We start from the raw sequence: 12,705 nt of genomic DNA on the forward strand, positions 1-12,705 counted from the left end.
GTGTGCTCATCCTTCCTGCACGTGGGAAAGGTTAGAGTCCATTATTAAGTGGAAGGCAACACATCCTTCTGTCTTCATCTGAGAGAAGCCTTGGCCTGAGGTTATGGAGTAAAGCCAACTGGGCTGTCCCAAGGAGAAGTCACACATAGAAAGACAAGTCGTGTATTTCCATGTATTTTTGTTTAAAGCCTATCTCCTCCTCATCTGAACTGTGAACTCCTGAGGGCTAGACCCTGTTGGTTTTGTTCATTCCTTTATCCTCAGAGCTCAGCAGAAGTCTACCATGAAGAAGGAGCGTGGTGATTATTTATGGAAGACAGACAGGCCCTAAGCCTGAGCCTTCCAAACTCCACTAAGAGTCAACAATTATACCTGGCTGTCTCATTCACACACTTCATTCATGCCCAGTGCACATCCGTAATTCCCACCTTTAAGCTTTCCACGCAAACCATCTTTCTTGCACCCTTGCATAATTACTGCTTATTAAAATATGATCCCCAGCCTACATTACCACCTGGCTTTGTAACTACCACTCATTTGTCCAGCAACCAGACTAGCTCTTCTCCACTTTGCTTCAGATATAGACTGCCACACAGCAAAGGGCTCCAGCTAGACTCCTGAGTCAGATCATGTGGACTCGACTCCTGCCTTCACCGGTTAGCTGCATGACCCTAGGTGGTACTTAACCTCTCTGTGGCTTGTGGAGGTAAAAATCACACCTATCTCACAGAGTTGCTATAAAGGCTGAATGAATCAGTACTTGTGAAGCCCTTAGAAGTGTGTCTAGCATAAAGTAAGTGTTAGGTAACGTTTTTAAATAAACAGTGACTTGCTCTTTCATTTTCCAATTGTTGTCCTCACAGACTATCTGAAGATGCGTGCTGCACATTCTCCATCTTCACCACTTACAGTGAGGTTTCTATCCCTGGCTGTGCATCCGAATCACCCCGGGAGCTTATTTAAAACGCCAGGTGAGGCCCCAGAATCTCTATTTTACTCCAGTCTCTAGGTGGTCCTGATGACCCGCCAGGGTTGAAGACCACTATTTTACACTCTGCTGTTCCACAGTATCTGCTTTATGAAAATAAACTGCTAGATAAATGCTGATGCTTGTTCTAGCAGTTGTAGGGCCGCCAAGCTGGAGAGGACCCAGGAGTGCACCTCACCCAACCCTTACTAGACTAGTGAGGATACAGAAGCTCTCTCGCTCATGGCACATGGCCTGACTCCCCATGCAGTGCTCCTTCTACTGTCCTGTACCACGTCCAATTGAAGCTGGACACAAACTTTGATTTTCAACATTCTAGCTTATCACCAAGAGATGAAGGCAGAATGCTAAACCTTGAGTATCTGCTGAGGGGCATCCCAAAAGGCAGGTACCAATCAGCCTGCCTTTCCCCACAGTGTGCAAAGGAGGAGCCCACTCCAGGCCTCAGGTCTTCCTGCTCACAATGCACCACACAACAGGGTGACCCGGGAAGCTCCCTGGTCGGGCAATGTGGGTCTGACACGCTGCTCTGTCACTTGCTGACTATGTGTTCTCTGCGCTTCAGTTTCTCCCTCAGTAACGCAAAGCCTATCTATAAGGTGACTGAGGATTAAAGGAGATCATATCCTTAACATTCTTGGCACCTATCAGATGCTCATAGACCCTACCTTCCTCTCTTGCTGCCAGGAGAAGTCTAGCAAGAATCTTTCTGCTAAACATAGTGGTACAGCCCAGAAGTGGATGTACCAAAGTGGCTGGACTGGGCTGTCTGAATGGGCCCAGATGAGCTGGGAGAAGAGAAGGTGTGAGACATCTGGTGTTAGAGACACGCCAAGACCGTGGTCCTAGAGCAGGCTGCAGCTGTCCACCCTCTCCTGGGAGAAAAGTCCTCCTATAACAGAGGTGGGGAAGGAGCAGAACTGGAGAACGGCAAGACACATTTGGTCAAAAACACACCTCCCCATCAAACACACAAATCCTAGAATGGTTCTTTTAGGGGAACAGTGTAACATTCGGTGAGCCATCTGGGGTTGAGGGGTTTCTTTTCATAGGGCAAACTTCTGAAACATACTGCTAGGAAGCACAGTCTACCAAGTGAAAAATATGTCTCCCCACAAAAACCCTGCTCTTCCTGGATTTCCCCTCACCGTTCTCAGACACCAGGCTTAGCGCCTCCTGGCACCACATACAGCCAGCTGCTAGGCACTGCACTGATGACTCCACTCTTTCTTTCTTCTGTGCCCAATGCCACAGCCACATGCTCGTACTCATCACCACTCATGACGCCCATCGCAAAACAGCCTTGTGACTGCTCTCCCCAGCAAAGGTCACCTGTACACTGCCAGCACGACAAAGTTCTAACAGATATCCCACTTGGGGTAAAAACCAATGCCATTAAAGAGCAAAGAAGAGTGAAGTTTCTACAAAGTTAAATTCCTACTCTTATAAAATAACCCAATTGAGGACAAAAACAATATTGGAAATAGATGGATCATCTGACTGTAATAGGTTTTAAGTAAATGTATCTATAGTAAAAGTATGAAAACATGGAAGGTTGCCCAGTGAATATTTGTTTGAAAGATGGGCTTTGGCTGAGGACTTCCAGACCAGTTAGTAAAAACAAATCATAGGAGATTCATTTTTTACAATCCCAGGGACAAGACTGGATTTCCACCATCTTGCTTCTAACAGGGACTCAATGTACTCAGTTTATTTTTAGATGTAGGATAAAAGCCTCCTCCCCAGACAAAAGCCTATCCCCCACTTCACAAGCACGAAGCACAGTGCTATCAAGGCCGAAAGCAAACATTCACCTTCATGGGCGAGGAACCCCTCCATAGGCACGAATTCTGTGGAGGACAACAACTGATTTACCTCACTAATAATACAATTTTTAAAAATATTTTTCTAATTCACGAAAAATTTTTCTGAGGATGACAACATTTTAAAAGCTTACTTCTTCTTCCAAAATAAATAAAACCTTAAAAATATTTAAATAAAATATTACAGAAAAAATCCAAACGCGAGCAGTCTTAAAAGGAAAGGTCTTCAGATGACAGGGACACGCTCGCTTACCACACATGCCTGCTCACGAAGGAAGAAGGGTGCCGGTTCTAAGCTGAGATAATGCCCTCATATTCATCAGTTCTGCAAAACCTTCACTGAGACAAGAGGCTTCTTGACTGAATTAAAAGCGCATCAGGCCCCAATCACTTGGCTGGCCTCCTACAAAACCACAAATGGTCACAAATAGTGAGAAAGAACAAAGCAAGATCACCGAAGGACAAATGCAATGCTCCATGACACTGTTTTAGAGGGGAACGGGGAGGACATAATGTTCTTCAGACACAGGATAGAACTTGAGAGCTCATGAAGTGGGGCTGCACCTCCCCGGGCAGCTGTGAAGCCCACCTCTTATTGGTAAGGACTGTAGGCTGCCCGTTCCTCCATCCTCAAAACCAGGACCTGCAAAATTACCTGCTTGATAGGAATCACAATATAAGGTGCATCAAAGTACACAAGTAAGGTACATTGATAAGCTAATCGAAGATGAGTAAAAGCAAATGGACTCATTTCCATTACATTTACCCATTGCATCAGCATTCAGAACAGCCCTAACCTGCTGGACAATCGTATCCACTTTTGACTATGGCTCTTTTGATTAATATCCAACCATTATCAAACTAATTTTAAAATATCTGGAAAGCCCTACCCTGCTTCACGCAAGGTCAACATTTAGAGACAGCCAGGCTGTTCCTCTTCACAAAGTTCACTATCAGTCCCCAAGATCTGCTTTATCTTTCGATTCATTAAAGAATCTGTTTGGTCAATGGCTTAGCCTTGTGTCCTCAATCTGAAGTGGAAGCTGTCATCACTAATCTCAAGGTTCATAAAATTTAATGAAAAGGAATAAAATAGACCGAACAAGAGCCTGTACATGAACAAGCAACTAGCAAAATTAATTATAGCTGTAAGAGAAGTTACTGTCAAGTGCCAAAAACCAGGCAGAGGAGTGTTGGGGAGAGAAAGCACCAGGAAGGCAACGGAGAGCTGGACTAGAAAGACTCTTGCAGGAGCAGACTCCAGAGGGCCTCAGGGTCCTCACCTGGGAAATGAGGGACTCTGAGCAGATGGACTGTAGGGTGTTTTCAAGGGAGGATTGGCTTAGTGAGGTCAAGAGCAGGCACTGGCATTAAACAGACCTGGCTTTGAGACCCAATACCACTACTCACAAGCTGAGACCTCTTGGACTACTTACTTTACCTCTCTGTGTCTTAGTCCCCTCATTTATAAATGGGGAAAATAATAGTGACCATTCGCAAAACATTTCTAACGGCTAAAGGAAATGCGGGTAAAGAGCTCACCAACATTCCACATAGAAGAATATGCTGACTTGTCTAAATTCTGCCCATCAACTTGTCTGGCACCATCTAGAGAGCATCTCTTGTCTTTTCCTTCCCTGACAACCTCTGTGGATAATTTTAGATACTAACACGATATGACTGTAACTTTATTTTAGAATGGCATTATATGTATACTATGATACATATGTTATATTTAATAAAAAACATATTTACAGGAGACCAATCTTTTCCCAACTAATCTCACCCTGGAAGTCGAAAGTATCCACCTGAAGAAAGAAAAAGCAGTGGGAGGAAAGTAGGCCAACTGGTCTCCAACAAAGGTGTAGTGTGGCCAGCACAGCAACGTGAGACTTACCAGCACGTCCACATAGAGAATCCAGCAGTGCTCCCGAGGACTAATGCAGAGGGACTTCAGGTCCACGCTGCTCTTATTGTTAAATATCCGGTAGAGGGTGTTAGCAATCTCAGTGCCAAGGTCATCACCTCCGCGACCTTCAAATTCAGGGGTAGCATTGGCTGAACTACAAAGAAAGGCAACAGAAAAGCTGGGTGAGGCTTTTCAAATGCAAAGAGCAAAGAAATAAGGCTTTATTCCAGTTTCCCTGTGGAATGTTGGAAGAGCCAGCACCATAAGGAAAGTCACTGAAATGAGGAAAGGATGGCATGTGCCACTTTTTCAGCCTCCAGACACATGCAATGAACCACACTGGCACTGTGCCCTGGATTTGTCAGCGTGTGTGAAGGGAGGCCCCCTGACTTCTAACAGAAGCCATCTTTATCCAAAGAGAAACAAGACAGCAATGGTAAAGTGAGCCTTGCCCAGTAATAATTAACTCTCTTATCTTGAGAGTACAATAAATACTCTTCTCTGGCAGGCCTGGGAAGCCGGGAGGCCTAAAGAATCAAGTAGTCTGGCTTTCAGAGGGCATACATTATATACACCATCTCTAGTCTCCACAGCCTTAGACTGCACTATGATACTCTCAAAAACAACCCACGATGTAAGCACATAACCTTCTTGGAATGATTGAGAAGATACGTATCATAGCATGCCAGAGTTATGTCATAAACTTTAGATTATCACTGTACTAAAAAGCAAGAAAATGAAATGAGAGAAAGACTGCTGGCTGATTAAATATTACATTATCCCTTTTACTCGATTTGCCATTTTTCAAGAGAAAAACTTTCCCATTTTGGCCTCTTGAATCTTATGCCCAATTACCTCAACAAAGAATGAATAGCCATCAACATTTGCCACTCTAAGCACTACTCAAAACTGTTCAAGAGGAAATTTCTGTGGGTTTGGCTTAACAAAAACAAATGCTTTGTACATCTGTGAGATAACTAAACATTCTAGCAATCATTTTACTGTAATGAGTAAGGTCCAGAAGGGTTAAGAAACCAGTTGTTTGAGTACAGTCTCTACAAAATCACACACTGAAGCTTTCTGGTCCCCAGTCCATCTGTCCATCCACTCATCCATCTGGCAGGTACCCAGCCCTATGCACTGGAGACCTGGAGATTGAGCAAGGTGGATGCAGACCCTAAGCCAGCAATTCCAATGAAGTAGGGGGAGCTTCATGCCAGGGAGCAAACAGCAGGAGCAGGGGGTCAGGGAGCATGTCAATCAGTACTGAGGGTTATAGGAGACCTCAAACCTGAAGATGAGTACAAGACGGTCAGGCCACAGACAGCAGGGGGATTCCAGGCAAAGCAAAACCTGTGTGAAGGCTCAAGGCTATGCCCACCCCATTTGAGTAACACTGAAAGAAAGCTCATCTAATATATTTAAATGTCTCTTTTGTCTAGTCCATTCTAATATAGGTGGAAGAACGAATCCAAAAATAAGAGTGTATCATTGTGCAATAACTTTGCTTCTCTAATCATACAGTCTTCCCTCACCACTATGAGCCAACGGAACCACAATTCAAAATCCCCAAGAGAAATGTCAGTACTGCCATAGCAACCACACTGTTCCCTCACTCCCTCTGCTGGACTCGGGCACCGGGCCATGAAAAGCAGCTCATTTATGATGAAATAATCATGTTACCAGGGACCAAGTTTATGATTTTGCACAGTCAGCAAAACACAACCCGTTTCTAATTCAAACACTAAGCAATCAATATTAAGCTCCATCTTTTAAGTGTTTAAAAACACATCTATAGGGGTTGGCTGGGTGGCATAGTGGTTAAGTTCATGTGTTCTACTTCAGCAGCCAGAGGTTCACAGGTTTGGATCCCAAGTGTGGACCTACACACCGCTCACCAAGCCATGCTGTGGTGGCACTCCACATATAAAATAGAGGAAGATTGACACGGATGTTAGCTCAGTGACAATCTTCCTCAAGCAAAAAGAGGAAGATTGGCAATAGAGGTTAGCTCAAGGCCAATCTTCCTCACCAAAAAAAAGAAGAAAACAAAAAAACAACACATCTATATCGATCTCTGTGTAGACAATTCCAGTGAGAGATGAAAACGTTTACTTTTCCCTGATCACAGTGGGCCACATCCTGCTGGGTGTGACTAACTATTCAGGGACTGATGCACTGACTCTTCTACTGCCCTTAGGGATGCTTTACAGAACTTCCCAGGTCCAACCGGCTACATTAATCTATGTACAAAACCGTGCCCCATTGTCTCTTTGACACTGGGCTAATTTAAGGTGGACATTTCCCCCTTTTAAAAGTAGCTTTTTTATTTTTAACACATCATTCTTCCAGCAGAGCTGGTAGCCAGGTAGAGAGCAAGGTTCAGAGGCTCTTGAGACCATGGAAAGCTCCTGTCTTGGATGGTGCCCAGGCTATGGAGTGACTACAGGAAAATGGAAGGAAATTGTTCAGGGTTGGGGATGGGGTGCAGCGCTTTGGGAAACATGAGCAAAGCCGAGACTCCGTATTCTGCCAAAGGATGGAGAGAAGGGCTGGAGTGGAGAAGGGAGGGTTCCACCTCATCACTAGGGGCGCTCATAGCACGAGGACACTTTCTGATAGACTTGGACAGAAATGTAGACCTACAAAGGGCCTTAGAGGCCATCTCCAGAGGACAAAAAACCAAATGCCTGCCTTAAAAAAACTTAGTGAAACAGAAATCTCCTAGGCAAGATCTGACCTACAGGATGATACTGTGAGACCTCAGATGGTCCAACTCTCTCATTTTACAAGGAGGGAAACTTTAACAACCTTTTTGAATGTTTACTGTGTGCAGACACCACTCTCAGCACTTGAGATGTATTAACTCTTAATTCTTCTAACAACCCCATGAGGTTGGCACTATTAGTGACCCCACTTTAGAAGAAACAAAACTGAGCCACAGAAAGATTACGTAATTTGTCTTAGGTCACACAATTAGTGAACAGGGAGCTAAGACTCTAACCCAGGTAGCCCAGCCCTCATCTGCTAGGCGTCGCTGGAGTCCCCTGAATGTGTAATTCGGCAGGCTTGGCTTACAGCCTAACATCGGTCAGGTTAGGGTCCCTGGGCCTGTCTTTGCCTCACGGTAATGAATGGCTGCTCTGGTCTTGTGACTTATTACTAGACCACAAATGTCGGAGTCAGGGAATGCAGACCAAGAGAGTCCTAAATAAAAGCTCCTCTATTACACACAGTTTAAAAAGAGAGAGAACACAGGCTGGTAACCCGAGCCCCTGCTCATAGGCATTACAATATATTCTTTCAGTAGGGGAGTACACACTTTGGTTTTAGCATAAAACCAAGTGCTTTCTATATTTACAATTATCAAAATCAACTCAGATTCTTCACAAAGTATAAGCCAATCCTTCTTCCAGGGCTGCTGGGAAATTGCCTACTGAGCTGGATAAACTAATAAAAATCCTGGGAATGCTGCCCCTCCCAGTTCTCCACCCCTCCTGACTCATCATCTCCACTCTGCTCCTCCTGCTTGGCACATCTCTGGTTTAACTGGGGTAGACTGAGATGGAGGCCATGTCAACCTGGTATGGGACTTCAGACACTAGGCCCATTGTTGGTTCCCTTGCAATCAATCTAGCTTGCAGATCAGTGGAGCCCTACAGCCAGGTCAGGCCAGAACCATGGCAGAAAAAGTGAGTTAGTGGCACCTGCGGCAGGGCTCCTCAGGGCCTTATCCCTCCAGTAGCCATCCAGCCCTGGGGCAGGTCTCAGTTCCTGCCTCCTCTGTGTGCACATGTGCTCATTTCTGAGCCCGCAGCAGTTTCCCTATGACTGGGTACAGGAACAGTAGCACATCCTGAGCTTTTCATTGTAAGCCCTTGGGTGAAGTTTCTGGGAGTTATCTCATCAGCTCTGGAGACTCTCAGAGCACAACTGGCTCAAATGGCTTTGCAGGTTGCCCCTCTGCTTTGTCCGCAACCCCAGCCCTTCAGCAGAGAACAGTGCCCCCTTCAAGCAGCACTAAGCAGGTAAGGAAGAGATAGCAAACAGCTCCATCCACCAATTCAGTGCCCGATGCTTCTGGTTCAATATTAGTGAAAAATACAAGTGATCATACTGAAAAGTAGTTAAGATCCCAAAGGGAAGTGGCAAGTGTTGGGCACTGAAACGCCTATGAATGAAACATTCTCCTCAGCTCTCCAAGTTAAAAACTGAAGCCTCTCTGAGAGGCTAAACCACAGTTCCTAAACCCACCAACATGGTGGCCACAGAGCTGAGAAGTGACCCAATAGACTATGATCTGGCAGTAACTCATAGTGACATACCAACTCCCTAAATTCTTACCTTTCTCTGGGCTTTAGATGGAAACCATCTTTTCCCAAAGTTTCACAGTTCTTATTTAAAATGGCCTATTCTCAGGCTACAACAAACAAACCACAGACATGAGACAAGACTTAGAAGGTCTGAGTTTGCTCCCAGTTTAGTGAAAAGTGCTGCCACGCATCTGTGGAGCAGAGCTCAAGAACCCCAAATCTTTACTACTCCACTGGTATGGGGATCAGGGTCAGTGCAGCCAGGCACACTTTCCAAAGGGCATCATTCCCAAGACACAGGAGGAATGATGGGGGTTGGAGGTGGTGTCTACCCCAGGGTCCACGTATTATTCCAAGTAGGCAAAGGGAAGTAGAATGAGTTAGCAGAAAAGTAATTAGTTTTCTGAGAACTCTCTACCACTGGAAATCTAAATAATTAAAACCTGAAAGTTGCTGATAAGCAGTTAAGTCAAGCTGGGCTCAGACCAGCAGGAGGGACACCCTGCCCCCCAATTACTTTCCTCCCACTGGGTAACAACTATTTCAGCCTGCAGATGGGCCAGTGCCTTGAGCTCTCCAGCAGAGACAGCACCGTTATTGCAGGGCACGGCCACAGGTGCCCAGAAGCCATTCCTATTCACCAGATTAGAATAAAGAGGTTTGTTTATGCAATTAAAATTTACCAGAAGACTCAAATGTGGTTCTGATAAAGGTGGGAGCCCGTGGTGCTTGGTAACCTCTCCCTTCTCTGTAGGAAAAAGGGGTTTTGTGAATCTCTCATGGTGATTCTACCTGCTGGGCTGATGACACTAATTGTGCCATTTAAAGACACTAAAGTGTGCCACACTGAGATCATCCATCTTGAGAAACAGATGCAGGAGAACTCCCTGGGAACCGCAGCTTCTAGGCCTACTGGTGTTCTCCTGAGACTTACAAAACGGGAAAGGAGACCAGCAGGCAGCCGCTCTCAGCCAGGAGAGAGAGGCTCCTCCTAGGAGCTAGATCTTGGGAGGAGGCAGCTCCAAGGCTCTTTTCACCCTTCCCTTTCAGCTGGGACAAGAGCAGCAGGCGAACCTGGCATCATGGTCAGACAGAGCCACAACAAAACACATCACCTATACCAAGCATCTGGTGTGGTTGGGCTGACTGTCTTTGGTCTGCCTAAGATGAATGAGGTGGAAGATAATGAAGAGGAAGAAAAGGAAAGCAAACTACAGTTCCTCACATGGTGTCTGCTCCTCAGCGACGAGCTGTTTATGGTGTTCACTTAGGCAGATCGAGGCCAGGGGAGGATTTTTCTTCCAAGAGCAAAGGAAAGGACAAGTTGGAGGCCTGAGTGAGGTTGCCATCATCCACAGCAACTTAAAGGATGGGCCAATCCTACTGGACAGCTCAAACTGGTGAGAGCAGCTGGGTAGAACCAGGTTCTGCTTGGGGGGCCAGGGCAGAGGACAGGACTGGAGTGGAAGGAAAAGTGGCCAGAAAGATGAACACAGATACATTCTGGGAACTCTAAGCACAATATCCCTCTAAAGTTGACTTCTGCAGGCTGCATGAAGTAGACAGAGCAAAGATTCAGAGTCAGACAGACCTCAGCTGGCATTACTAGCTTTGTGATCCTAGGAAAGTCATTTACCCTCTCTGAACTCCATATGTCATCTGTGTCACAGGAATGTTGTAAGGATCGACTTCTGTGTTTGAAGGGAACAGTGGAAGACTGTAACTCACTACACAAATGTGGGCTAGCATCTGTGCAGAAAAGGGCTCACAGAGCAAGCCGAAGGCTGCCATCTTTAGAAGGGCCTGCGTGCAAGGTTGGCCCTCAGCTGGCATCTGGAAACTTGGCTCCCAGAGTGTTCCCAGTCAACAGTAAACTGTGTCCACTGTGCCTAGACTGTGTGTGCAAATCACAAGGTTTATGCAGGACACCTGCTTTCCCCGCAGGAGCCTGGAGTTCTGGTATGTGTTAAGCAGAGGGTGCTTCTGTGACCATCCCCAATAAAAATCTTGGGTGCTGAGTCTCTAACGGGTGTTCTTGGGCAGAATCATCATACACATGCTGCTGCATTTTTGTTGCTGTAACAAATCTCAGCCATGAGCACGACTATATGCTAAGTCCTGTGAGTCCTTCCAGCAAATCTCTGAATGTGTGGGTGATCTTGGGGACTCAACACTGTACCAATACTATATACCTGCACCCAGCATGAGCCAGGAGAGATGCTTACTCACCTCAAGAAGGCCTGCTATCACTACCTGGCTAGAAGTGAAGTTACAGATAGGAGATGAGACTGGGCCAGCAACCCAATAAAAAGCCCCAACCCCTAGAAGGGGGAAGTAACAAGAGGGAGAAAAATAACATTTATTGAAAGTCTACTGGCAGCCCATCATTGCGCTAGGGGCTCACTCTATTTTCATTCTTTCTTTCTTTTTTTTGAGGAAGATTAGCCCTGAGCTAACACCTGTTGTCAATTTTCCTCTTTTTGCTGAGGAAGACTGGCCCTGAGCTAACATCCATGCCCATTTTCCTCCACTTTATATGTGGGACACCTACCACAGCATGGCTTGCCAAGCGGTGCCACGTCCGCACCCGGGATCCGAACCAGCAAACCTCGGGCCTACAAAGTGGAACATTTGAACTTAACCACTGTGCCACCAGGCCGGCCCCAATCTTCATTATTTCATTGCCTCATCATCACAACGATATCATTATCCCCATTTTTCAGATAAAGGAATTTAGACAGACTGAGTAACTAGCCTGAGGTCACACAGCAGGGCACAGAAGGAAGCCAGCAATGGGAGACTGCAGGTCTCTGTTCTTCCCACACTGCCTGCCTAGCTGCCACTCCCTGAGCCTGTCAGGCGGCTTGGCTGGCCCTAGTCCATGCTCTGCCAAGCGAGTCACGAAAAGTTTTTTGCAAAGCTAGAGGAGGAAGAGAAACAGGACATTTTGGACTAAATGATCCTTATCATCTATGTTTGATATCTTTCAAAGCACTGTAACACCCATCACTTCACTTGACTCATAACCACCAAGTGCTGGGCTGCTTGGCAGACGCCCTCCTTTTTCAGACAAGGAAAATGAGGCCCAGCGAGGGCCAGGTGATTTGGACAAGGGCCAGACTTGAGCCAACACCTCCTTGCACATAGCCCAGTGCCCAGCACGTAAGAGGAACTCAGTAAATACCTGCTGGCTGGATGAATGATGATTAAATACAAGATAAAAGTGCACTCAATGGGAAACCAGAGGTTCATTCTCTGAATCTTCGTCTTTTAAATTGTTACTCTTTAAAAACATCTGCACAGTACTGACCAGTCAACAAAGAACTCCAGGTAACCTTCATTTGGTTTCTCCAGTTTCGGCGTCCCCATTTCTGCTTTCACTCCCACCAAGATGTCTGTGTGACCCTGCAGACACATGCAAGAAGCGTCCTTACTTAGGGCAGGCAGCCAGACACCCAACCACCTCCCTCCTCTCCCAGACAGACGCCCTCCTAGGGGGGACTCTCCTAGGAGTAGTGCTGGGACTTGGAAGTGGCCTTTTGAGAAGGTGAGGGGTCCTTCAGATCTAGATAGACCCCCTCCCAGAGTTTGGCCTGGGTCTTGGATACCCCAGAACAATTTGCACTCCAAAAGCTCTGAGGGGCCTGCAGCTGGTTCCCTCAGGCCTACTCA

At 46.1% G+C, this 12,705-nt stretch overlaps 1 protein-coding gene across 1 annotated transcript in view; it reads right to left on the reverse strand.

Annotated features, from left to right (window-relative positions):
* Positions 1–12,705, reverse strand: part of EXOSC7 (exosome component 7) — a 31,939-nt gene that overhangs the window by 9,604 nt on the left and 9,630 nt on the right. Inside the window, exons 3-4 of the mRNA XM_008531303.2 lie at positions 12,344–12,438; positions 4,709–4,874 (exon numbers count right to left, since the gene is read on the reverse strand). Of these exons, the coding sequence (XP_008529525.2) occupies positions 4,709–4,874; positions 12,344–12,438 (261 nt within the window). The remainder of the gene's footprint in view (positions 1–4,708; positions 4,875–12,343; positions 12,439–12,705) is intronic.

This window comes from Equus przewalskii, chromosome 15, assembly GCF_037783145.1.
Source record: "Equus przewalskii isolate Varuska chromosome 15, EquPr2, whole genome shotgun sequence".
Taxonomy (NCBI): domain Eukaryota; kingdom Metazoa; phylum Chordata; class Mammalia; order Perissodactyla; family Equidae; genus Equus; species Equus przewalskii.